This window comes from Rana temporaria, chromosome 2 (genome assembly GCF_905171775.1).
Source record: "Rana temporaria chromosome 2, aRanTem1.1, whole genome shotgun sequence".
Classification (NCBI taxonomy): Eukaryota; Metazoa; Chordata; class Amphibia; order Anura; family Ranidae; genus Rana; species Rana temporaria.
In genome coordinates this window covers 536,171,948-536,198,319 of record NC_053490.1, presented here as the reverse complement: position 1 = coordinate 536,198,319, position 26,372 = coordinate 536,171,948, and the positions used below count along the sequence as shown (strand labels likewise).

The following is a 26,372-nucleotide window of genomic DNA, read 5'->3' as shown; positions in this document are numbered from 1 at the left end:
ACACCTGTACCACATCCACAGTCTATAAACACACCTACACCTCATCCACAGTCTATAAACACACCTGTACCACATCCACAGTCTATAATCACACCTGTACCACATCCACAGTCTATAAACACACCTACACCTCATCCACAGTCTATAATCACACCTGTACCACATCCACAGTCTATAAACACACCTGTACCACATCCACAGTCTATAAACACACCTGTACCTCATCCACAGTCTATAATCACACCTGTACCTCACCCGCAGTCTATAATCACACCTGTACCACATCCACAGTCTATAAACACACCTGTACCACATCCACAGTCTATAAACACACCTACACCTCATCCACAGTCTATAATCACACCTGTACCACATCCACAGTCTATAAACACACCTGTACCACATCCACAGTCTATAAACACACCTGTACCTCATCCACAGTCTATAATCACACCTGTACCTCACCCGCAGTCTATAATCACACCTGTACCACATCCACAGTCTATAAACACACCTGTACCACATCCACAGTCTATAATCACACCTGTACCACATCCACAGTCTATAAACACACCTACACCTCACCCGCAGTCTATAATCACACCTGTACCTCACCCGCAGTCTATAATCACACCTGTACCACATCCACAGTCTATAAACACACCTGTACCACATCCACAGTCTATAATCACACCTGTACCACATCCACAGTCTATAAACACACCTGTACCACATCCACAGTCTATAATCACACCTGTACCACATCCACAGTCTATAAACACACCTACACCTCATCCACAGTCTATAATCACACCTGTACCACATCCACAGTCTATAAATACACCTGTACCACATCCACAGTCTATAAACACACCTGTACCTCATCCACAGTCTATAAACACACCTGTACCTCATCCACAGTCTATAAACACACCTGTACCTCATCCACAGTCTATAAACACACCTGTACCACATCCTCATAAACACACCTGTACCTCATCCACAGTCTAATCACACCTGTACCTCTTCCACAGTCTATAAACACACCTGTACCTCTTCCACAGTCTATAAACACACCTGTACCTCATCCACAGTCTATAAACACACCTGTACCACATCCACAGTCTATAATCACACCTGTACCACATCCACAGTCTATAAACACACCTGTACCCCATCCACAGTCTATAAACACACCTGTACCTCATCCGCAGTCTATAAACACACCTGTACCACATGCACAGTCTATAATCACACCTGTACCTCATCCGCAGTCTATAAACACACCTGTACCTCATCCACAGTCTATAAACACACCTGTACCACATCCACAGTCTATAAACACACCTGTACCTCATCCGCAGTCTATAAACACACCTGTACCCCATCCACAGTCTATAAACACACCTGTACCCCATCCACAGTCTATAAACACACCTGTACCCCATCCACAGTCTATAAACACACCTGTACCCCATCCACAGTCTATAATCACACCTGTACCACATCCACAGTTTGTAAGCACACCTGTACCTCTTCCACAGTCTATAAATACACATGTACCTCAAATGTGTGCGCATATATATATATATATATATATATATATATATATATATATTTTTTTTTTTGTTGAAGTCCGTGGAATGAAGCCTTATAAATTTAGCAAGAAGAAATGTGCACGTGCCACTGTTGCTTTTTTTTTTATTGCAGCCTGCATGCAGCTATTTCCAGCTTGTTTAATGTCATTGGTGCAAATGATAGAAGGCACAATATTAATGGAATATCAGGGCTTGGGGCACATCCGGGCAGTACCGCCATTGAATCTTTATCCCCCTATAAGATGGTGATAGTGATCTCAGCAGTTCCTTCGCTTCACACATCTGTGACCCGGCAGCTTTGTCGGGGGAGGGGGCCCCCCTTGTTGTTTTCTTGCAATGTTTAGGAGTCTCGGAGGATGTGTCTCGGGCTGACATGGGACTCCAGGCTTTCCGAGTGTAATTAAGTCGCCTGCAAACAAATTATTGACCTACCCAGTCAAGGGAATGAACTGGGGGGGGGAATAAAAAATAAATAATAGGATTTGCTAAAGATTACATTTATTGTCTAAATAATTGGTAACATTCCAGCGAGGGGTTCCGCGTGTTTACTCATTCATTTCCATGATAGAATTAATTGCTTGACACTGATAATGGTAAAATTACACTCTTTTTTTTTTTCGGAAAGACTCGGCTAGTCTTTTATTTTATTTTTTTTACGCTTATAAAATCCTCGTGTGATGTTACCATGGCAACCCGCCATTGAGAAAGTCTGTATGGAGCAGCAGATCTTCACCTATATGATGCAGACCTTATATATTCCACATTATCAATTAAAGGGATGAGATTTTTATTTTTTTGCTGCTTACTTGTGCATGTACCTCGTTGCATAATATATTCTGTGCAGATATTTGCATAATATGTGCCGATATTTTAAGTGGGAGCTTGTCAGTTACTTAGTGGATTGTCACACAAAAATAACACTTTGCACCATTCTAAACTCCCTCCCTCCCCCACACACGTTACAAAGCAGCTGATTTTTTTTTTTTTTCGTTTTTTACTTTTTTTGTTTCAATCATTTTTATTCAGTTTAACAAGTAGCTAACGTGCTATCATTCCACCCACGCAGAGGCTAGCATTGACAGTGGTAACAAAAGTTAGCTTACAAACAGTGGAGGCCCATCCATTAGGGGGCGCCCGAGCGACGCCCCCTCAATCCACAGCCGCCACCCTCTCCACCTTCTAGCGATGCGGCACTCTAGCCATCGCCGCCGCCACCCCCTCCACCTTCTAGCGATGCGGCACTCTATCCATCGCCGCTGCCACCCCCTCCACCTTCTAGCAATGTGGCACTCTATCCCCCGCCACCACCTTCTAGCGATGCGGCACTCTATCCATCGCCGCCGCCACCCCCTCCACCTTCTAGCGACGCGGCACTCTATCCATCGCCGCCGCCACCCCCTCCACCTTCAAGCGATGCGGCACTCTATCCCCCGCCACCACCTTCTAGCGATGCGGCACTCTACCCCCCGCCACCACCTTCTAGCGATGCGGCACTCTATCCATCCCGCCGTCACTCCCTCCACCTTCTAGCGATGCGGCACTCTATCCATCGACGCCGCCACCCCCTCCATCTTCTAGCGATGCGGCACTCTATCCATCGCCGCCGCCTACCCCTCCACCTTCTAGCGATGCGGCACTCTATCCATCGCCGCCGCCTACCCCTCCACCTTCTAGCGATGTGGCACTCTATCCATCGCCGCGGCCACCCCCTCCACCTTCTAGCGATGCGGCACTCTATCCATCCCGCCGTCACCCCCTCCACCTTCTAGCGATGCGGCACTCTATCCATCGCCGCCGTCACTCCCTCCACCTTCTAACGATGCAGGACTCTATCCATCGCTGCCGCCCCCTCCTCCACCTTCTAGCGATGCAGCACTCTATCCATCGCCACCCCTCCACCTTCTAGCGATGCGGCACTCTATCCATCGCTGCCGCCACCCCCTCCACCTTCTAGCGATGCGGCACTCTATCCATCGCCGCCGTCACTCCCTCCACCTTCTAGCGATGCAGGACTCTATCCATCGCTGCCGGCCCCCCCATCCACCTTCTAGCGATGCGGCACTCTATCCATCGCCGCCGCCTACCCCTCCACCTTCTAGCGATGCGGCACTCTATCCATCGCTGCCGCCACCCCCTCCACCTTCTAGCGATGCGGCACTCTATCCATCGCAGCCGCCACCCCCTCCATCTTCTAGCAATGCGGCACTCTATCCATCGCGCGGCCACCCCCTCCACCTTCTAGCGATGCGGCACGCTATCCATTGCCACCGCCTACCCCTCCACCTTCTAGCGATGCGGCACTCTATCTATCACCGCCACCACCCCCTCCACCTTCTAGCGATGCGCTATCCATCGCCGCCGCCCCCTATTCACGCATTCGGCCCCTTTCGGGACGCCGGGCGCCTGAATTACAGTGACGGGGGGGGTTCTCTTTTTTAAGCAACTGATTAGAGCCATAAGCTCTGATAGGCATCATAATGGGGTGGACTCGTGGCGCAGAGCATTGCATTACGAGCCCACCCATGTGTTACAACAGCAAATTAATATTCGCTGTTGCAACACTAATCCTTCTAATGCCCACTTCCCGGGGCATTCGGGAAGTGGGCCTGATAACTGTCACCCAATTGGCTGGAAAGACATGCAATCCTATTGGACACTTAGGATGAGGGGAGGAGACGCACGGCCGAAAAAAGGAGGAGGGAAGAGGAGAAGACACAGATGCCGCTACCCAATTTCCCGCTGCAGCCGATGCCCCGATCCCCACCGATGCCTAGATGGTGTAAGTGGACTAGGGTGACCACATTTCCAAACTACCATTCAGGGACACCCTCCCTTCCCAAAAATCAGCTTGTGCTTTAATGAAGCACCAGATCTCTGCACATGTGTGAGATCTGGCACCTCGTCATTGTTGGGGGGGGGCACAGCGCCAGATCCCTGCACATGTGTGAGATATGGCACCTCGTCATTGTTGGGGGGCAGGGGGGTGCAGCGCCAGATCTCTGCACATGTGTGAGATCTGGCACCTCATCATTGTTGGGGGGGCACAGCGCCAGATCCCTGCACATGTGTGAGATCTGGCACCTCGTCATTGTTGGGGGGCAGGGGGGTGCAGCGCCAGATCTCTGCACATGTGTGAGATCTGGCACCTCGTCATTGTTGGGGGGGGGGGCACAGCGCCAGATCTCTGCACATGTGTGAGATCTGGCACCTCATCATTGTTGGGGGGGGGGGGCACAGCGCCAGATCTCTGCACATGTGTGAGATGTGGCACCTCGTTATTGTTAGGGGGGAAGGGTCAGTAGCTGTAAGAACCAGGGAGACACAGCCAGTTGAACGTTGCAGATCATTGCCAACAAGAACTAGGAAGTCAGAGTGACTGGCAGGATCAACAGGTAAATTATCGACTAAGGCACAGAAACATTAGAAAAAATATTAGAAATTCTTCACTTTTTTTATAGTTTTACAACCATTTTATTTTCTATATCCTCTCTGCACTCTAACCAGGCACCTAACCCACTAACCGGCTTTTGCTTTCTGTCAGTTTTCCGATCTTTGAGAACCCGTACTCCATGGACGTCCATGAGTCTCCTGTGACCTGTACGGAGTATTTCGCAGACTGCCCCCCTGACCTGATCCCGGTGCTCTATTCTGTCGGAGCAAAGAACAAAAAGCAAGGATACAGCAACAAGGTAATGTGCTCAGAGAACGAGGGAAGGAAGGATCGGACATGGGGGAACTGTATCATCTAATATTAACATTTAACTGCCTTTTATAAGCCTGTGACTTGTATATACAGCGAGTAAAATACTTTAAGTATTGAACACGTCACCATTTTTCTAGGTAATAATTAGGGTTGTCCCGATACCGATACTAGTATCGGTACCGATACTGTGCATTGCTCCAATGCTTCACCCGATACCTGGACAGTCAGGGTGATCAGTGCGATGGGGGAGTTACAAGCACCGATCATCGCTGACTGTCCCCGTATCCTCCTCCAGCCCCCCTCCGTTCTGCTGCTGTCCCCCTCCGTGTCCCCCTCCATGCTGCTCTCTCCCTCTGTGTCCCCCTCCATGCTGCTCTCTCCATCCTTGTCCCCCCCTCCATGCTGCTCTCTCCCTCCGTGTCCCCCTCCATGCTGCTCTCTCCATCCTTGTCCCCCCCTCCATGCTGCTCTCTCCCTCCGTGTCCCCCTCCATGCTGCTCTCTCCATCCTTGTCCCCCCTCCATGCTGCTCTCTCCCTCCGTGTCCCCCCTCCATGCTGCTCTCTCCCTCCGTGTCCCCCTCCGTGCTGCTGTGTCTCCCTCAATGCTGCTTTGTGTCCCCTCCATGCTGTCGTGTCTCCCTCCATGCTGCTGTGTACCCCTCCGTGCTGCCGTGTCCCCCTCCGTGCTGGCGTGTCCCCCTCCGTGCTTCCGTGTCCTCCTCTGTGTGCTTCCTTGTCCCCCTCCGTGCTTCCGTGTCCCCCCCCGTGCTTCCATGTCCCCCTCCGTGCTGCCGTGTCCCCCTCCATGGAGCCATGCTGCCGTGTCCCCCTCCATGAAGCCGTGCTGCCGTGTCCCCCTCCGTGCTGCCGTGTCCCCCTCCGTGCTGCCGTCTCCCTCCGTGCTGCCGTCTCACTTCCTTCTCCTCCTCCACCCCCTTGATGTGTCAGGATGGAGAGCGGAGGTAGGAGCTGGTAAACCCGGCTCCTACCTTTTCTGAATGTACAGAATCAGTGATCACTGACTCTGTCCATTCACATAACTGAAACATCGTAAACTGTGTTTATAATGTTTCAGTTTATGAATGAAGAGAAGCCGCTGTCTTCTCTCCATTCATTTTCAGCGCAGCTGAAGTTAGTCCCTTTCCCTGTCTCAAAAGGGAGATGTCAGAGGTCTGTTAAGACCCCTGATATCTCACCAAAGCCCCCCAACAGGGGCTATAAAAAAAATTGCAAAAAATACAAAAATGTATTGTAAAACAAAAAATTCAATAAAAAACACACTGGGCCAGATTCTCGTACATTTCCCGCGGCCATAGCGTAAGCCATTTACACTATGCCGCCCCAGCTTACTGGAGCAAGTGCCATATTCCTCAAGCACTTGCTCCTAAGTTGCGGCGGCGTAGTGTAATTGGCCCGGCGTATCCCCGCATAATTCCAAGGGGGCGGCTTGTATTTAAATTAAGCGCGCCCCAGTGCCGTTCGAACTGTGCATGCACCGGGCTTAAAATAGCCCAGTGCGCATGCTCCAGTTCTCGACGGAAAACGTCAATGACGCCGACGTGTGCGTCATTGACGTAAAGTCGTATTCAAGAACGACTTAACATGACATACGTGGGACTGGCGTAAGGTTACCCCTCATATAGCAGGGGTAACCTTACACTTACGCAAACGAAGTAAGCGACAGTTACGCGACGCGATTTCGTTCGGGAATCGGCGTATCAGGCTCATTTGCATAAACAAATGAGACCTGAACGTAAACGCCACCTAGCGGCCGGCGTGGAAATAACATTTAAGATCCGACAGTGTAAGGGACTTACACATGTCGGATCTTAAGCGTATCTATGCGAAAATTATTCTAGGAATCACTTGCATAGATACGCGGGTCAAAAAAGAGAGATACAACGGAGTTTCCTGAGATACTCCGTCGTAACTCTTCTGAGAATATGGCCCACTGACACTGTCCACCCCCCCCCCCCTCCCCCTTTTAAAAAAGAAAAGAAAGCATTGTTAAAAAAAAAAAATGATAAAAAAAACAAAAACATTGTAAAAAATATTTAATAAAAAAAAATACTGACACATGTGCCGCTGTCACATGAGATAAAAAAAAAGTATCAGTAATCGGTATCGGCGAGTACTTGAAAAAAGTATCGGTACTCGTACTCGGTCTTAAAAAAGTGGTATCGGGACAACCCTAGTAATATTATTTCTAAAGGCGCTATTGACATGAAGTGTTCACCACATGTCGGTAACAAGCCATGCAATCCATACCTACAAAGACACCAAAACAAATACGTTCAGAAATGAAGTTCTGTGTAATAAAATGAAAGGACACAGGGAAAAAGTATTGAACACATGAAGAAATTGAGGTGCAAAAAGGCATGGAAAGCCAAGACACCAGTTGAAATCCATCAGTAATTAGAAAGCAATCCTGCCCCTCAGTGCCGGGACAAGATCATCCAGTGCCCAGGGCAAAGATGACAAATTTCACCCCCCCTTCATAATGTGCAAGCTTATGAGGAGGGGGAAGAGAGAGAGCACAGCCTGCACCTCCTCCCAGCCCTCTCCTTCATGCTGACAGAAGCACTGTGTTTCGCCGAAAGTAAGACCTACCCGAGTATTTCCGAACGACTCCGACGCCCCCGCACCTTTGGCCAAATGTGGTACTGCACAACGCAGAGGCTTGAATCCTGCTCGTTTTGCGAGACAACACCCGCAAACCGTGTCAGGATTTTAGAAAAGAAAAAATGCAGGTATTGCAAAATGCTCGTTAACCGAGTTACTCGCAATCCGAGGTTTCACCGTATGAAATACATTTCAGTTAGCGGGTTTAATACTTTTTCCCTGTGTCCTTCCATTTTATTACACAGAACTTCATTTCTGAACGTATTTGTTTTGGTGTCTTTGTATGTGTGGATTGCATGGCTTGTTACCGACATATGGGGGAAATTTCAGGTCAATATCACCTTTAGAAATGTTACCCGCTGTAGATGATACTGTACATTCCTTTTAAAGATACATTTTTCTGTATTTTCAGTTTTAGTTTTTTTTTTCCATTGTGTGCTATATAGAGTGTCTATTGTATCAGTGTTCTATATAGAGTGTCTATTGTATCAGTGTGCTCTATAGAGTGTCTATTGTATCAGTGTGCTATATAGAGTGTCTATTGTATCAGTGTGCTATATAGAGTGTCTATTGTATCAGTGTGCTATATAGAGTGTCTATTGTATCAGTGTGCTATATAGAGTGTCTATTGTATCAGTGTACTATATAGAGTGTCTATTGTATCAGTGTTCTATATAGAGTGTCTATTGTATCAGTGTGCTATATAGAGTGTCTATTGTATCAGTGTGCTATATAGAGTGTCTATTGTATCAGTGTGCTATATAGAGTGTCTATTGTATCAGTGTGCTATATAGAGTGTCTATTGTATCAGTGTGCTATATAGAGTGTCTATTGTATCAGTGTGCTATATAGAGTGTCTATTGTATCAGTGTGCTATATAGAGTGTCTGTTGTATCAGTGTGCTCTATAGAGTGTCTATTGTATCAGTGTGCTCTATAGAGTGTTTATTGTATCAGTGTGCTATATAGAGTGTCTATTGTATCAGTGTGCTATATAGAGTGTCTGTTGTATCAGTGTGCTCTATAGAGTGTCTATTGTATCAGTGTGCTCTATAGAGTGTTTATTGTATCAGTGTGCTATATAGAGTGTCTATTGTATCAGTGTACTATATAGAGTGTCTATTGTATCAGTGTACTATATAGAGTGTCTATTGTATCAGTGTGCTATATAGAGTGTCTATTGTATCAGTGTGCTATATAGAGTGTCTATTGTATCAGTGTGCTATATAGAGTGTCTATTGTATCAGTGTGCTATATAGAGTGTCTATTGTATCAGTGTGCTATATAGAGTGTCTATTGTATCAGTGTGCTATATAGAGTGTCTATTGTATCAGTGTGCTATATAGAGTGTCTGTTGTATCAGTGTGCTCTATAGAGTGTCTATTGTATCAGTGTGCTCTATAGAGTGTTTATTGTATCAGTGTGCTATATAGAGTGTCTATTGTATCAGTGTGCTATATAGAGTGTCTATTGTATCAGTGTGTTATATATAGTGTCTATTGTATCAGTGTGCTATATAGAGTGTCTATTGTATCAGTGTGCTCTATAGAGTGTCTATTGTATCCATGTGCTATATATAGTGTCTATTGTATCAGTGTGCTATATAGAGTGTCTGTTGTGTCAGTGTGCTATATAGAGTGTCTATTGTATCAGTGTGCTATATAGAGTGTCTATTGTATCAGTGTGCTATATAGAGTGTCTATTGTATCAGTGTGCTATATAGAGTGTCTATTGTATCAGTGTGCTCTATAGGGTGTATATTGTATCAGTGTGCTATATAGAGTGTCTATTGTATCAGTGTGCTCTATAGGGTGTATATTGTATCAGTGTGCTATATAGAGTGTCTATTGTATCAGTGTGCTATATAGAGTGTCTATTGTATCAGTGTGCTATATAGAGTGTCTATTGTATCTGTGTGCTATATATAGTGTCTATTGTATCAGTGTGCTATATAGAGTGTCTATTGCATCAGTGTGCTATATAGAGTGTATATTGTATCAGTGTACTCTATAGAGTGTCTGTTGTGTCAGTGTGCTATATAGAGTGTCTATTGTATCAGTGTGCTATATAGAGTGTCTATTGTATCAGTGTACTCTATAGAGCAGGGGTCTCCAAACTGCGGCCCGAGGGCCAGATGTGGCCCTTTGGTAGTCTTTATGCGGCCCTTGGAGCACTATTCCTTCCACTGTTAAAAGGAACTATTACTCCCACTGACACCAACAATGGGGCATTATTTATTCTATGGATACCAATGATGGTATACTATTCCTCCACCTAATAGGGACACCACTCCTCCTATTGACCACCAACCCTGAGGCCATATTTATTCTCACCATGGGCCTGACATTTTCTGCCCCTGTTGGCCACAATCCGGCCCCCCTTAAGTCTGATGGAGAATAAAATGGCCCTTTGTTTGAAAAAGTTTGGAGACCCCTGCTATAGAGTGTATATTGTATCAGTGTGCTATATAGAGTGTCTATTGCATCAGTGTGCTATATAGAGTGTCTATTGTATCAGTGTGCTATATATAGTGTCTATTGTATCAGTGTGCTATATAGAGTGTCTATTGTATCAGTGTGCTATATAGAGTGTCTATTGTATCAGTGTGCTATATATAGTGTCTATTGTATCAGTGTGCTATATATAGTGTCTATTGTATCAGTGTGCTATATAGAGTGTCTATTGTATTTGTGTGCTATATAGAGTGTCTATTGTATCAGTGTTCTATATAGAATGTCTATTGGTTCAGTGTGGTATATAGAGTGTCTATTGTATCAGTGTGCTATATATAGTGTCTATTGTATCTGTGTGCTATATAGAGTGTCTATTGTATCAGTGTGCTATATAGAGTGTCTATTGTATCAGTGTGCTATATAGAGTGTATATTGTATCAGTGTGCTATATAGAGTGTCTATTGTATCAGTGTGCTATATAGAGTGTCTATTGTATCAGTGTGCTATATAGAGTGTCTATTGTATCAGTGTACTCTATAGAGTGTCTATTGTATCAGTGTGCTATATAGAGTGTCTATTGTATCAGTGTGCTATATAGCGTGTCTATTGTATCAGTGTGCTATATAGCGTGTCTATTGTATCAGTGTGCTATATAGAGTGTCTATTGTATCAGTTGGTCAGATAGTCAGACTTGGCTCATAAACTTGTATTGAGAATGAAAGGCACACTCACTATGCAGCACTACTAAGCAGAAAGCGCAGCATGTACACGAGTTATATAACTAAAAACGATTCTTAGCTGGTGAGGAGAGCATCGTTGTACAGAGTGGGAAGGTGTTATATCCAAGCACTGTAGTGATCTTTTCATTCTGTTCTGTACAGGTATGGCCGCTAACAGGAGGAATATGGAACCTTGGAACTACAGCCTACCCAGAAATGATTGTTACAGGGTAAGAAAGACATGTTTTTATTTATTTTTGTGGATTTATACAGAATCGGTCATTATTATTATTTTTATTATTATACACATAGTTGCAGAGGATGTTTTCTGTCTCTAAACCAGCCTTTTTCAACCTTAACCACTTAAGTCCAACAACACCTTGACATGCCTCGTTGGGCTTTTTTTGTGGAATTGGTGCAATAAAGGCTTCCTTCTGGCACCTCAACCATGCAGCTCTTTTTTGTTCAAAGTATCGTTGAATTGTGCTCCTTAAAAACAACCAACACCATCTATTTGGAGAGCAGCCTGTACTTCTCCTGAGGTTACCTGTGGGGTTTTTCTTTGTATCCCGAGCAATTATTCTGCCAGTTGTGGCTGCAATATTTCGCGGTCTACCTGACCTTGGCTTGGTCTCAAAAGAGCGCCGAATTTTCCACTTCTTAATAAGTGATTGAACAGTACTGACTGGCATATTCAAGGCTTTGGGTATCTTTTTATATCCTTTTTTTCCCATCATTATAAAGTTCCATTACCTTGTTACCATGGGCGTCCGCTCCGTAGGGCAAGGGGGGTCATTTGCCCCCCCCCCTGGAATCGACAGGGAGAGCCAGGAGCAGGGCCGAACTGGCCCTGGGGTCGCTTGTCCTCCGGCGCTCGTATCATATGTCATGGAGCTGGGTCTGTGTGCAAGGTCCCACCCCCCTAGTTCGTCTCCTCTGATAGTCTTCTAGTGTTTCGCCTATCACACAAGCCGAACTAAGGGGGTGGGACCTTGCACACAGACCCAGCTCAGTGATATACGATAAGAGCCCCAGAGGACAGAGGGAGGTGAGCGCCGTTTTATATCGTTTACCAGGCCTGTGCGTTGTTTGTTCCAACATCTGTTGCCACAGGTAACACTAGACTATTTTCTGATGTGTTTTTAGCAAGTCTGGAAACGCAGAGCAAACACAACACAGAGTTGTAGCCTACAGCATAGTTTCTAGTTGTCCCTTATTTAGAGTGCCTATCCCTCTTCTGGGATCAAATCCATTTGTCCCTCATTCCGAAAGGTTCCTCTTTTAGACCTGAAATAAATATACTGCCAATATAGTGTAGTGTTTCAGTCAAGGAAAAGGGGTGCTGTGTAATGTAAAGGGGTCCAGTGATGCAGGGTGCTGTGTAATGTTAAGGGGTCCAGTGGTGCAGGGTGCTGTGTAATGTTAAGGGGTCCAGTGATGCAGGGTGCTGTGTAATGTAAAGGGGTCCAGTGATGCAGGGTGCTGTGTAATGTAAAGGGGTCAAGTAATACAGGGTGCTGTGTAATGTAAAGGGGTCAAGTGATACAGGGTGCTGTGTAATGTAAAGGGGTCCAGTGATGCAGGGTGCTGTGTAATGTAAAGGAGTCCAGTGGTGCAGGGTGCTGTGTAATGTAAAAGGGTCCAGAGGTGCAGGGTGCTGTGTAATGTAAAGGGGTCCAGTGGTGCAGGGTGCTGTGTAATGTAAAGGGGTCCAGAGCTGTGAGGTGCTGTGTAATCTAAAGGGGTCCAGAGGTGCAGTTGTGGAGAGGGGGTACACAGTAGTGACAAAGATATTGAAAGATGCAGGGGGCACAGTGGGGTGTTTTTACATTTTAACGTGGGGGGGGGGCGCGCTTTTAACCCCCGCTTGTGGTCGAAGAAAGGGTAAAATGCGACTGTGTATCGCTGCTGCCGAAGCACCCCCCCCCCCCCTCTGAAAAAAATTTCACGGATGCCCATGCTTGTTACGCAGGTCTTTTGACTGTTCTTTTCTACCTCCTCATGGCTCAGTGTCTAGCCCGCTTAGTGAATCCATGTGAGAGCTAACAAACTCATTGGCCCAGGATCAAGAAGCAATTGCGCCTGTGTAACCAATTGCTTACTTGCTCCGGTGTAACGAGTGCTCCTGATTCAGGAACATCGTAACGCCCACTGCAGCCTAAAATCTGCGTGGCATAAGGCTCTTATGCCACGCATATTTTAGGCTGCATTCTTGCGATGACCGCTAGGGGGCGCTCCCATTGTGCTCAGTGTATAGTATGCAAATTGCATACTAACACCGATTCACAATGTTGCGCGAGCCCTGCGTACGCAAGTTACGTCGTTTCCGTACGGCGTGTTTAGCGTAAGGCTGCCCCTTCTAATAGTAGGGGCAGCCAATGCTAAAGTATACCGTCGTTCCTGCGTCGCAAAATTTGAATTTCACGTCGTTTGCGTAAGTGATTCGTGAATGGCGCTGGACGCCATTCACGTTCACTTGGAAGCAAATGACGTCCTTGCGACGTCATTTGCCGCAATGCACGTCGGGAAAGTTTCCCGACGGAGAATGCGCTCTACGCTCAGCGCGGGAGCGCGCCTAATTTAAATGATTCCCACCCCCTACGGGATCATTTACATTAGGCGCTCTTACGCAGGGCAAGTGTACACAGCGCACACGCAATTTACGGAGCTACTGCTCCGTGAATCGCGGGTAGCGCAGTAAATTTGCGGGGGCGCAGGGCAAAAACGTTGCCCTGCGCCTCCGCAAGAAAAGGGCAAATCTACCTGAATCCGGGCCATTGACTATGTATACACAGACACTAAATTGTGATTTAAAAAGCCACAAATGTGGGAAATGAACCTTTAATTGGCATTGTAACCTATGTGTGCCACCTTCTGTGTCTGTACCAAGGCCAAACATTCCAGGGTATGTCAACTTTTTATTAGGGCTATTTAGGTGATTTCTGTTATCATTGTGATTTAAAAAGAATCCAAAAAAACGATGTGATAATAAATGTCTTCATGTGATCGCTATCCTTAAATAAAAGGCAACATTTTTGGCATGATCAGTCATATTTTCAATATAAATACCCAAATTTCTGCCAGGGTATGCAAACTTTTGAGGACAACTGTGTATATACAGAAAGGCCCGCCCTGGAGTAGTATATCTGCTATAGGGCAGAACTGGTTAACCGCTTGCCACCCGCCGCACGCAGATATACGTCTGCAGCCTGGCACGGGCAGACAGAAGGATGTACCTGTACGTCCCCTTTAAGAAGCGGTTGTTGCGGGCTCCGTGAGCACGCCCGCAGGTCCCGTGGACTCGATCGCCGTAGGCATACCCGCGATCGTTTCACAGAGAGAACGGGGAGATGTTAGGCCGGGTACACACGAGAGGATTTATCCGCGGAAACAGTCCGGGGGACCGTTTCCGCGGATAAATCCTCTGGCGGATTTTGATCTCATGGTTGTACTAACCATGAGATCAAAATCCCCGTGGAATTCCGTCCGCGGTGACGTGTCGCCGCGATGATGACGCGGCGACGTGCGCGACGCTGTGATATAAGGACTTCCAAGCATGCGTCGAATCATTACGACGCATGCGGGGGATGGATTCGGACGGATGTCGAGAAATTTTGATCCGCTGGAAATCCATCCCTGTGGGCAAAAATCCGCGGAAACAGATCCGCTGGATCGTACACACCAGGGAATCTATCCGCTGGAACCGGTCAGCGGATCAATTTCAGCGGATCGATCCTCTCGTGTGTACGGGGCCTAGGTGTAAACACAACATCTCCCCATTCTGCCTAGTCACACTGTCACTGATCGTGTTCCCTGTCATCGGGAACAGCGATCAGTGACGTGTCACAGCAAGCCACGCCCTCCTACAGTAAGAATCACTCCCTAGGACACACTTAACCCCTACAGTGCCACCTAGTGGTTAACCCCTTCATTGCCAGTGTAATTTTCACAGTAACCAGTGCATTTTTATAGCTCTGTCGCTGTAAAAATTACAATGGTCCCAAAAATATTAATAAAAATGCAATAAATCTATCCCCTATTTGGTAGACGCTATGGGGCAGATCCACAGAGATCTGCACCCGCGCAGCGTATCAGAGATACGCTACGACGCCGTACCTTACCTGGCTTTAAATCGAATCCATAAAGATTTTGCGCCGTAAGTTACGGCGGCGTAGTGTATGTCAAGCGGCGTAACGGCGCGGAATTCAAATGCGGCGAGTAGGGAGCATGTTTCATTTAAATGAAGCATGTCCCTGCGCCAAACGAACTGCGCATGCTCCGTTCCTAAATTTCCCGCCGTGCATTGCGCTAAATGACGTCGCAAGGACGTCATTGTTTTGACGTGGACGTAAATTACGTCCATCCCGATTCACGGACGACTTACGCAAACGAAAAAAAAAAATCAAATTAAACGCGGGAACGACGGCCATACTTAACATAGCAGGTCTAACTATATGCCACGAAACAGCAGCTTTAACTATACGCCGGAAAAAGCCGACTAGAGACGACGTAAAAGAATGCGACAGCCGCTCATACGTTCGTGGATCGTCGGAAATAGCTAATTTGCATACTCAACGCGGAAAACTACGGGAACACCACCCAGCGGACGCCGAAGAATTGCATCTTAGATCCGAAGGCGTACGAAGACGTACTCCTGTCGGATCTAACCCAGATGCCGTTGTATCTTGTACGATACGACGCGGGTAATTTGAAAGTACGCCGGCGTATCAGTATATACGCCGGCGTACTCGCTCTGTGGATCTGCCCCTATAACTTTTGCGCAAACCAATCAATAAACGCTTATTGCGTTTTTTCTTTTTTTTACCAAAAATAGGTAGAAGACTACGATTCGGCCTAAACTGAGGAAAAAATAAATGTTTTATATATTTTTTGGGGATATTTATTATAGCAAAAAGTAAAACATATTGGCCCAGATCCACAAAGATCTGCCTATCTTTAGGCAGGCGTAGCGTATCTCAGATACACTACGCCGCCGTAACTTACAGCGTATTTTCCGTATCCAGAAAGAATTTGCGCCGTAAGTTACGGTGGCGTAGTGTAAATGTGTCGGCGTAAGGGCGCGCAATTCAAATGACTAACATGTGGGCGTGTTTTATGTTAATTCAACTTGACCCCACGTAAATTACGTTTTTTTTTAACGGCGCATGCGCCGTCCGTGGGGGTATCCCAGTGCGCATGCTCGAAATCACGTCGCAAATAGTCAAGGCTTTCGACGTGAACGTAATTTACGCAAAGCCCTATTCGCGAACGTTTTACGCAAACAACGGAAAATTCTACGTCTGTCCCGACGTCCATACTTAACATTGCGTACACCTCATAGACCCAGGGGTAACGTTACGCCGGAAAAAAACAAGCCTTACGTAAACGACGTAAAAAAATGTGCCGGGCGGACGTACGTTTGAGAATCGGCGTATCTAGCTAATTTGCATATTCTACGTGGAAATCAACGGAAGCGCCACCTAGCGGCCAGCGTAAATATGCACCTAAGATCCGACGGCGTACTAAGACGTACATCAGTCGGATCAAGCCCCCATTCAGTCGGATCTTGTTTTGTGGATACAAAACAAAGATACGACGGGGCATCGTAGAACTTACGCGGCGTATCAATAGATACGCCGGCGTAAGTTCTTTGTGGATCTGGGCCATTGCATTTTTTTCAGAATTGTCGCTCTTTTTTTATTTATAGCGCAAAAAATAAAAACCGCAGAGGTGATCAAATACCACCAAAAGAAAGCTCTATTTGTGGAAAAAAAAATAAAGGACGTAAATTTTGTTTGGGAGCCACGTCGCACGACCGCGCAATTTTCAGTTAAAGCGACGCAGTGCCGAATCGCAAAAAGTGGCCTGGTCCTTTAGCTACAAAATGGTCCGGGGGCTTAAGTGGTTAATGTGACAAATTATTCAGTAAAAAATGTACCTCTAGTGTAAGATTCCTGAGCAGAGCACAGTAACGTGTGGCGGTGCCTAGGCACCCTCCTCCCCGGGTGACTGATTCCCCACCTATTCCTCCTTCTGATCGCTGGGCCACATTGTTGGTGTCATCGGAGGGCAGGTCTAGGAAGAGGAAGAAGCTCTCAGTGCTCCTCAGCCTCACATTGCTTTGTAACAAATATAATAATAAAAAAATGGGCCAAGACAAAAGCTCAGCTGCAGGATTCCTCTACTGTAAGCGATATTCCCTTCACAGCTGACCTGTTTCACACTGTATGAAGGAGAAGGTTGTCTAAGTCTAGAGATCGCTTTCTGCACCGAGGTCATTCAAGGCAGCTGACGACCTTACATGTTCCCAGTGTTGCCAACCTACCAGATTGAAATTTACTGGCACGACACCCGAAATTTACTGGCGCAGCCACGTTTTTACTGGCATTTCACAAAAGTTACTAAATTACATTTTTAGGTGCAAATTTCAGTATTTAGGCTACAAACAAGTACGCTGGGCAAATAGCAATGTGATTTAAGGTAGATAGTAAGGTAAAGAAACATATTTTAGTTATTTTCTATATAATAAGTGCAAATTATTTAGTCACATCACCCCCTGCCTCCATCCCCCTCTGCCAACAACACCCCCTGCCTTCACCCCCCCTCTGTGGTGCCACAATCTCCCCCTGCCTCCAATCTCCCCCTGCCTCCAATCTCCCCCTGCCTCCAATCTCCCCCTGCCTCCAATCTCCCCCTGCCTCCAATCTTCCCCTGCCTCCAATCTCCCCCTGCCTCCAATCTCCCCTTGCCTCCAATCTCCCTCTGCCTCCAATCTCCCCCTGCCTCCAATCTCTCCTTGCCTCCAATCTCCCTCTGCCTCCAATCTCCCTCTACCTCCAATCTCCCCTTGCCTCCAATCTCCCTCTGCCTCCAATCTCCCCTTGCCTCCAATCTCCCTCTGCCTCCAATCTCCCCTTGCCTCCAATCTCCCTCTGCCTCCAATCTCCCTCTGCCTCCAATCTCCCCTTGCCTCCAATCTCCCTCTGCCTCCAATCTCCCTCTGCCTCCAATCTCCCCTTGCCTCCAATCTCCCTCTGCCTCCAATCTCCCTCTGCCTCCAATCTCCCCTTGCCTCCAATCTCCCTCTGCCTCCAATCTCCCTCTGCCTCCAATCTCCCTCTGCCTCCAATCTCCCCTTGCCTCCAATCTCCCTCTGCCTCCAATCTCCCTCTGCCTCCAATCTCCCTCTGCCTCCAATCTCCCTCTGCCTACAATCTCCCCCAGGCCCCCTGCCTCCATCCCCCTCTGTGGTGCCACCAACAACCCCTGTCTCACTCCCCCACCCTCTGCGGTGCCACCATCCCCCTCTGCGGTGCCACCAACACCCCCTGCCTCCAATCACCCCCTGCCTCCATCGTCCCCTGCCTCCATCCCCCTCTGCGGTGCCACCAACAACTTCTGTCTCACTCCCCCACCCTCTGCTGTGCCACCATCCCCCTCTGCGGTGCCACCAACACCCCCTGCCTCCATCACCCCCTGCCACTAACATCCCCTGCCTCCAATCTCCCCTTGCCTCCTGCCTCCATCCCCCTCTGTGGTGCCACCGTAGCCACCATCACCCCCTGCCTCCAATCACCCCCCTGCCTCCAATCTCAATGCGCAGTTCCAAGCCGAACCAATCTCAGCAATTTTTACTGGCACATTTCCGCAACCACAGACATTTACGAACGGGGGGAAAAAGTGCCCGTTTTTACGAACTGTCCGTAAAAATACGGACGGTTGGCAACACTGCATGTTCCCAACACAGTGTAGCACTACCCCCGGAGGAGCTGCTGGTTTAGATTTGGGGTTTTGCACGTTACCTCTAAGTTCGTTGTCAGGGGAAGAAAGTCTATAGAAATTGCAATGTCCACACGGGCGAGCAAATCGGTAATCAAGCAATCAATCCAGCGACAGGGGGGTGGGGGGAAGTGGAAATTGATCAAACGCTGGGGGTAGTTGGCTGGAGGGGGGGGGGGGGGGGGTGGCTAGGTGGGTGCCGTGGGCTGCCCCCCTTCCCCAATAAAATTGAGTACCAGCAGCCACTGAGTCCAAGCCTTGTATTAGAGAAAACACATCGGCTGTGTCCGGATAGGTATCCATGCTCTTCTTCCTCCTGGCCACTGGGTAGTGCATACCGTGGCTGTGAACGAGGAGTTCAGCTTTAATGAATAATATTCTTCTTATACACTAACCTGTGTCTTGCTGGACCTGAGTGTAGTCGGGGGTTGGGAAATCACTGTCAGATTGGAGGAGAAACAAAATGAACATTTGGCTGACTTGTGACACCCTTCTAATGTTTTTGCATTATTTCTGTATATTGTCCTTTTTATCCGTAAGACCATACGAGCCACCGGCACTATTCCTCTGGATTTACCATTCTTCACATTCTCTTCCCAGGCATGCCGATGGATCGGTCAAATTCTGGGACGCATCTGCAAGTAAGTAATGTTTCTTATCTCTGATGTAATAAAAAAAAAAAAATAATAATAACAGGAGACCTTTTTCCTCGATCACCTGATCGTTTTGATAACCTCTGATTGGCTATTACAGTGACTGTTCAGCAAGCTCCCCTTGTATCTTTTTCTCTGCTCTTAAATGGAGAATAATATACATTTTATTACATACTGGATACAGTTATTTAATACATTGCATCTTTTTTTTTCTTCGTGCTAGAAGAGAGAAATGTAAGAATTGTGTGTAAAAAAAAAGAAAAGAAGAAATGTTTTAACCACTTGCTTACTGGGCACATATAACCCCCCCCCTCCCCCGCCCAGGCGAAATTTCAGCTTCCGGCACTGCGTCGCTTTAAACTGACAATTGCGCGGTCGTGCGACGTGGCTCCCAAACAAAATTGACGTCCTTTTTTTCCCACAAATAGAGCTTTCTTTTGGTGGTATTTGATCACCTCTGCGGTTTTTTTTTTTTTGCGCTATAAACAAAAAAAGAGCGACAATTTAGAAAAAAAAATAATTTTTTTTTTACTTGTTGCTATAATAAATATCCCAATTTTTTTTTAAATCAATTTTTTTTTTCTCAGTTTAGGCCGATATGTACTCTTCTACATATTTTTGGTAAAAAAAAAAAAAATCACAATAAGCGACTGGTTTGCGCAAAAGTTATAGCGCCTACAAATGTCACAACCCCAATCTCGTTCTGCGATCCACCAACCAAAATCTACTCCAGACCAGATACCCAACGCCAGATACAAGTCCGAAGGAGATCGAAGATTTGGAATCCAAGGACCCTAGACTATGGAACGCTCTACCAACCAGCATCCGGTTGGAGGTGAATCACCTGGCTTTCAGAAAAAAACTCAAAACCCATCTCTTCTGAGGGCAAAAGTACAGTAGGGAAAGGATACTAAGCGACCAGAGGACGATTCAGTTCGCATGTGTTGCGCTATATAAGTTTCTCACTTACTTACAAAATAGGGGACAAAATTATTATTATTTTATTTTTTTAATTTTTTTTACTAGTAATGGCGGCGATCTGCGATTTTTATTGGGACTGCGACATTATGGGGGACACGTCGGAGACACTTTTGACACATTTTTGGCACCATTCACATTTATACAGCGATCAGTGCTATAAATATGCACAGATTACTGTATAAATGTGACTGGCAGGGAAGGGGTTAACACTAGGGGGCGAGGAAGGTGTTAAATGTGTACCCTGCATAGTGTTCTAACTGTGGGGGGAGGGGACTGACTGGGGGAGGTGACCAATTTGTGTCCCTATGTACAAGGGACACAGCATCGGTCTCCTCTCCCTGACAGGACGTGGATCTCTGTGTTTACCCCATCATCACACACACAGATCCACGTCCTTGTCTGTGTAACGGCCGATCGCGGGTGCTTGGCGGACATCGCGGCCGCCAGGCACGCGCATCAGCATCTCAGTGATGCGGCGGGCACGTGCGCGCCCCCCAGTGGCCGGAGGCCGTATATAGACGGCCTCCCGGCAATTAGGATCCACACTGCGGCCGTACAAAGTCGTACGGCCGGCAGGAAGTGGTTAAACAACAAAAAAAATAAAAATAGCTGGATCAGGGTTTGATCTGGGTCAATGTAGGGTCAAAGGTTATGGTCAGAGTCAAAAGTCGGGTTCAAAGGTCAGGGTCAGTGTATTTTAGATTGGATACAAAAAAAAATAAATCTAATTTAATATCAGGCTCAGATAGTGTCAGTGTGCACCGTTGTTTCTGGGCCCTACTACAGGTACAAACAACAAATAGCATACACATGTGCAGTATTGCTACAATTGTCAGGAGCAGGAGAATTTGTTTTGGGTTGTTCTTTGGTGGGTAGGTTATGGTAATAGCAAGAAATATACATTTACATTTTAATAAATTATATATATTTTTTAACTACCGTATATACTCGAGTATAAGCCAAGGCCCTAATTTTACCACAAAAAACTGGGAAAACGTATTGACTCTAGTATAAGCCTAGGGTGAGAATGCAGCAGCTACTGTAAGTGGAAAAGAGGGTCAACAATGCCCATTTGCAGCTTCATTGTGCCCATTTGCAGCCTTACTGTGCCCATTTCAGCCTTACTGTGCCCTTTGCACCCTTACTGTGCCCATTCTGACTGTGCCAATTTTAGCCTTACTGTGCCCATTGCAGCCTTACTGTGCCCACTCTCACTGTGCCCATTGCAGCCTTACTGTGCCTATTCTCACTGTGCCCATTGCAGCCTTACTGTGCCCATTCTGACTGTGCCAATTGTAGCCTTACTGTGCCCATTGTAGCCTTGCTGTGCCCATTGCAGCCTTACTGTGCCCATTCTCACTGTGCCCATTGCAGCCTTACTGTGCCCATTGCAGCCTTACTGTGCCTATTCTCACTGTGCCCATTGTAGCCTTACTGTGCCCATTCTCACTGTGCCCATTGCAGCCTCAGTGTACCTGTATTTTTGACAGGCTGTGGGCATCCATTTCCGTGATAGTCAGTGTATCTGTCGGGTCGTGGGTGTCAATTTTTTAAAAGTCGCTGCTTCCTCCTGGTCCGTGATAGGCGTTTGACACTGTGTTCTGCTACCACCTATCACGGAGGTCCTCTCATCCTCGGACTCATAGCTAGATTCAGGTAGGGCGCCGCATCTTTAAGGCGGCGTAGCGTATCGTATTTACGCTACGCCGCCTTAAGTCAGAGAGGCAAGTACTGTATTCACAAAGCACTTGCCTCCTAACTTACTTATCGTAAATGGGGCCGGCGTAAGCGCGCCTAATTCAAATGAGGCTGGGGGGGCATGTTTTATGGAAATGATTGGTGACCCGACGTGATTGATGTTTTTTACGAACGGCGCATGTGCCTTCCGTGTACATATCCCAGTGTGCATTGCTCCGAAGTATGCCGCAAGGACGTATTGGTTTCGACGTGAACGTAAATTACGTCCAGCCCCATTCAGGGACGGATTACGCAAACGACGTAAAAATTTTGACGCGGGAACGATGGCCATACTTAACATTGACTAGGCCAGCTATTTGTTGGAATAACTTTACGCCGGAAAATGCCTTACGTAAACGGCGTATCCTTACTGCGACGGGCGCACGTACGTTCGTGAATCGGCGTATCTAGGCATTTACATATTCTACGCCGAACTCAACAGAAGCGACACCTACCGGCCAGCGGGAAAATTGCACCCCAAGATACGACGCGTAGGAGACTTACGCCGCTCGTGTCTTAGCTTAATTTAAGCGTATCTGGTTTCCAGAATACGCTTAAATTTACGACGGCACAGATTCAGAGTTACGACGGCGTATCTACTGATACGCCGACGTATCTCTCTCTGAATCTGGCCATCAGTTTCCCAGCAGACACTGTGTTCAGTGTTCCGCCAATCACGGACCTTCTTTCATCCTCGGACAAGAGGACGTCCATGATAGGCGGAATACTAGCTCATTATGCCTTTGTCTTGCAGGGTGTTTTTTTTTTTTTTTTAGCGAGGGTTTATTTCCTCTTTAACCACTTAAGGACCGGCTAACGCAGATTTACGTCGGCAGAATGGCACGGCTGGGCACAATCACGTATGGGTACGTCCTCTTTAAGTGCCCAGCCAGTGGGTCGCGCGTGCGTGCCCGCGACCCGGTCCGGAGCTCCGTGACCGCGCCCGTTGACCCGATCGCCGCCGGTGTCCCGCGATCGGTCACAGGAGCTGAAGAACGGGGAGAGCTGTGTGTAAACACACCTTTCCCGTTCTTCACTGTGGCAATGTCAGTGATCGTCTGTTCCCTGATATAGGGAAAGACGATCAATGATGTCACACGTCCAGTCCCGCCCCCCTACAGTTAGAAACACATGAGGTCACACTTAACCCCTACAGCGCCCCCTAGTAGTTAACTCCCAAACTGCAATTGTCATTTTCACAGTAATCAGTGCATTTTTATAGCACTTTTCGCTGTGAAAATGACAATGGTCCCAAAAATGTGTCAAAATTGTCCCATGTGTCCACCATAATGTCGCGGTCACGAAAAAAATTGCTGATCACCGCCATTAGTAGTAAAAAAAAAATATTAATAAAAATGCCATAAAACTATCCCCTATTTTGTAAACGCTATGGCCCGGATTCACGTAGAATCGCGTATATTTGTGCGGGCGTAACGTATTTTTTTTTTACGTTACGCCTCCGCAACTTTTACAGGCAAGTGCCGTATTCTCAAATGAAAGTTGCGGCGGCGTAGCGTAAATAGGCTGGCGTAAGCCCACCTTATTTAAGTGTGGAAGATGTGGGCGTGTGTTATGTAAATTTTATGTGACCCCACGTAAATGACGCTATTTACGAACGGCGCATTCGCCGTCCGTGAAAGTATCCCAGTGCGCATGCTCCAAATTAACCCGCAAGAAGCCAATGCTTTCGACGTGAACGTAAATTACGTCCAGCCCTATTCGCAAACGACTTACGCAAACAACGTAAAATGTAAAAAATTCAACGCGGGAACGACGTCCATACTTAACATTGGTACGCCTCATGTACGCCTCATATAGCAGGGGTAACTTTACGCCGGGAAAAGCCTAACGTAAACGGCGTATCTGTACTGCGTCGGCCGGGCATGCGTTCGTGAATTTGCGTATCTAGCTGATTTACATATTTCAATGCGTAAATCAGCGTACACGCCCCTAGCGGCCAGCGTAAATATGCAGTTAAGATCCAACGGCGTAAGAGTATTACGCCTGTCGGATCTAATACAAATTTATGCGGAACTGATTCTAAGAATCAGACGCATAGATACGACGGCTCCGACTCAGAGTTACGACGGCGTATCTGGAGATACGCCGGCGTAACTCGTAAGAGAATCCGAGCCTATAAATTTTGCGCAAACCAATCGATAAACGCTTATTGCGATTTTTTTTTTATACCAAAAATAGGTAGAAGAATACGTATCGGCCTAAACTGAGGAAAAAAATGAATTTTTATATATTTTTGGGGGATATTTATTATAGAAAAAAGTAAAAAATATTGCATTTTTTTCAAAATTTACGCTCTTTTTTTGTTTATAGCGCAAAAAATAAAAAACGCAGAGGTGATCAAATACCACCAAAAGAAAGCTCTATTTGTGGGGGGAAAAAGGACGCCAATTTTGTTTGGGAGCCACGTCGCACTACCGCGCAATCGTCAGTTAAAGCGACGCAGTGTCGAATACGCAGAAAGGGGCAAGGTCCTTAACCTGCATTAGGTGGTTAATAGAAACATGGTGGATTTACATATAACAATTTGTTCTGTCAAGAGTAATTAAAACCAATTAAAATTTCCATTGGTTTTAATTGCTCTTGATGTCTGTCAGTTTTTAGCTGGTAGTGATATTTTTAGACATGTGAGTGGTATTTATATATATGGAGGTTTTTATATGTTCTCTTTCCTGCCTAATGATGTGTCTATGGCTCTTCTGCACTGCTGTCTCTGTTTAAGAATCACCATACTCCTCATAATTAGGGTGACGTTACTGGCATCGCCATTCCTCGCACACGACGGCGCCCATCTCTGCGGTGGTACAGCTTGAGACGTAATTCATTGAGACGTATCATATCTTCGTTATCCAATAACATCTGGCCCAGATAGGGGATGGTGGAATGCGGCGGAACGGTTCTGAGCGAGCGGCAGTTATTCCCTCGGTTAGGTTACAACATGTCCTGGAGATGTTGACTCACGTCGTCGGCCAATTGAAGCACAGCTGCATGCCCCTGCAGCAACAAAAAAAAAATCGCTTCCACGCGATGAGCCCTCCGCTGATCCGCAGCGCCAGAAATAGCCCATCATCCAGAGGTGGCAGAGGTTGACTTCCTGTCCGGCTCGTACCCTTCACCCCGAGCACTCGGTATGCATCGCTTGCTTCATTGTCCGGGGGAATTCAATCTCCTTCGCTCCGCTGGATCTTTTATTTCCTGGTCTTGCTGCAATCACAGAAAGGAAATTGATCAACTAAAATAACAAGTTTCAGGTGGTGTGGGTAATGCACTGACTCAGCTCTGCTGTATCATGGATGCATCTGTGTAATAACCCGTGTATACCCAAGGACAGGAATACTATGTATACACTACAGCAGGAGGACAGGAGTACTATGTATACACTACAGCAGGAGGACAGGAATACTATGTATACAATACAGCAGGAGGACAGGAATACTATGTATACACTACAGCAGGAGGACAGGAATACTATGTATACAATACAGCAGGAGGACAGGAATACTATGTATACACTACAGCAGGAGGACAGGAATACTATGTATACACTACAGCAGGAGGACAGGAATACTATGTATACACTACAGCAGGAGGACAGGAATACTATGTATACACTACAGCAGGAGGACAGGAGTACTATGTATACACTACAGCAGGAGGACAGGAATACTATGTATACACTACAGCAGGAGGATAGGAATACTATGTATACACTACAGCAGGAGGATAGGAATACTATGTATACACTACAGCAGGAGGATAGGAATACTATGTATACACTACAGCAGGAGGATAGGAATACTATGTATACACTTCAGCAGGAGGATAGGAATACTATGTATACAATACAGCAGGAGGATAGGAATGCTATGTATACACTACAGCAGGAGGACAGGAATACTATGTATACACTACAGAAGGAGGACAGGAATACTATGTATACACTACAGCAGGAGGACAGGAATACTATGTATACACTACAGCAGGAGGACAGGAATACTATGTATACACTACAGCAGGAGAACAGGAATACTATGTATACACTACAGCAGGAGGACAGGAATACTATGTATACACTACAGCAGGAGGACAGGAATACTATGTATACACTA

The 26,372-nt window shown here is 46.6% G+C and overlaps 1 protein-coding gene across 7 annotated transcripts in view; it reads left to right on the top strand.

Moving 5' to 3' along the window:
* The window catches only part of STXBP5L (syntaxin binding protein 5 like), a 413,558-nt gene that overhangs the window by 239,123 nt on the left and 148,063 nt on the right, over positions 1–26,372 (top strand). For all 7 annotated transcript variants that reach the window (XM_040339197.1, XM_040339195.1, XM_040339193.1 and 4 more), the window contains exons 12-14: positions 5,140–5,287; positions 11,258–11,325; positions 19,475–19,515. In XM_040339197.1, the coding sequence (XP_040195131.1) occupies positions 5,140–5,287; positions 11,258–11,325; positions 19,475–19,515 (257 nt within the window). The remainder of the gene's footprint in view (positions 1–5,139; positions 5,288–11,257; positions 11,326–19,474; positions 19,516–26,372) is intronic.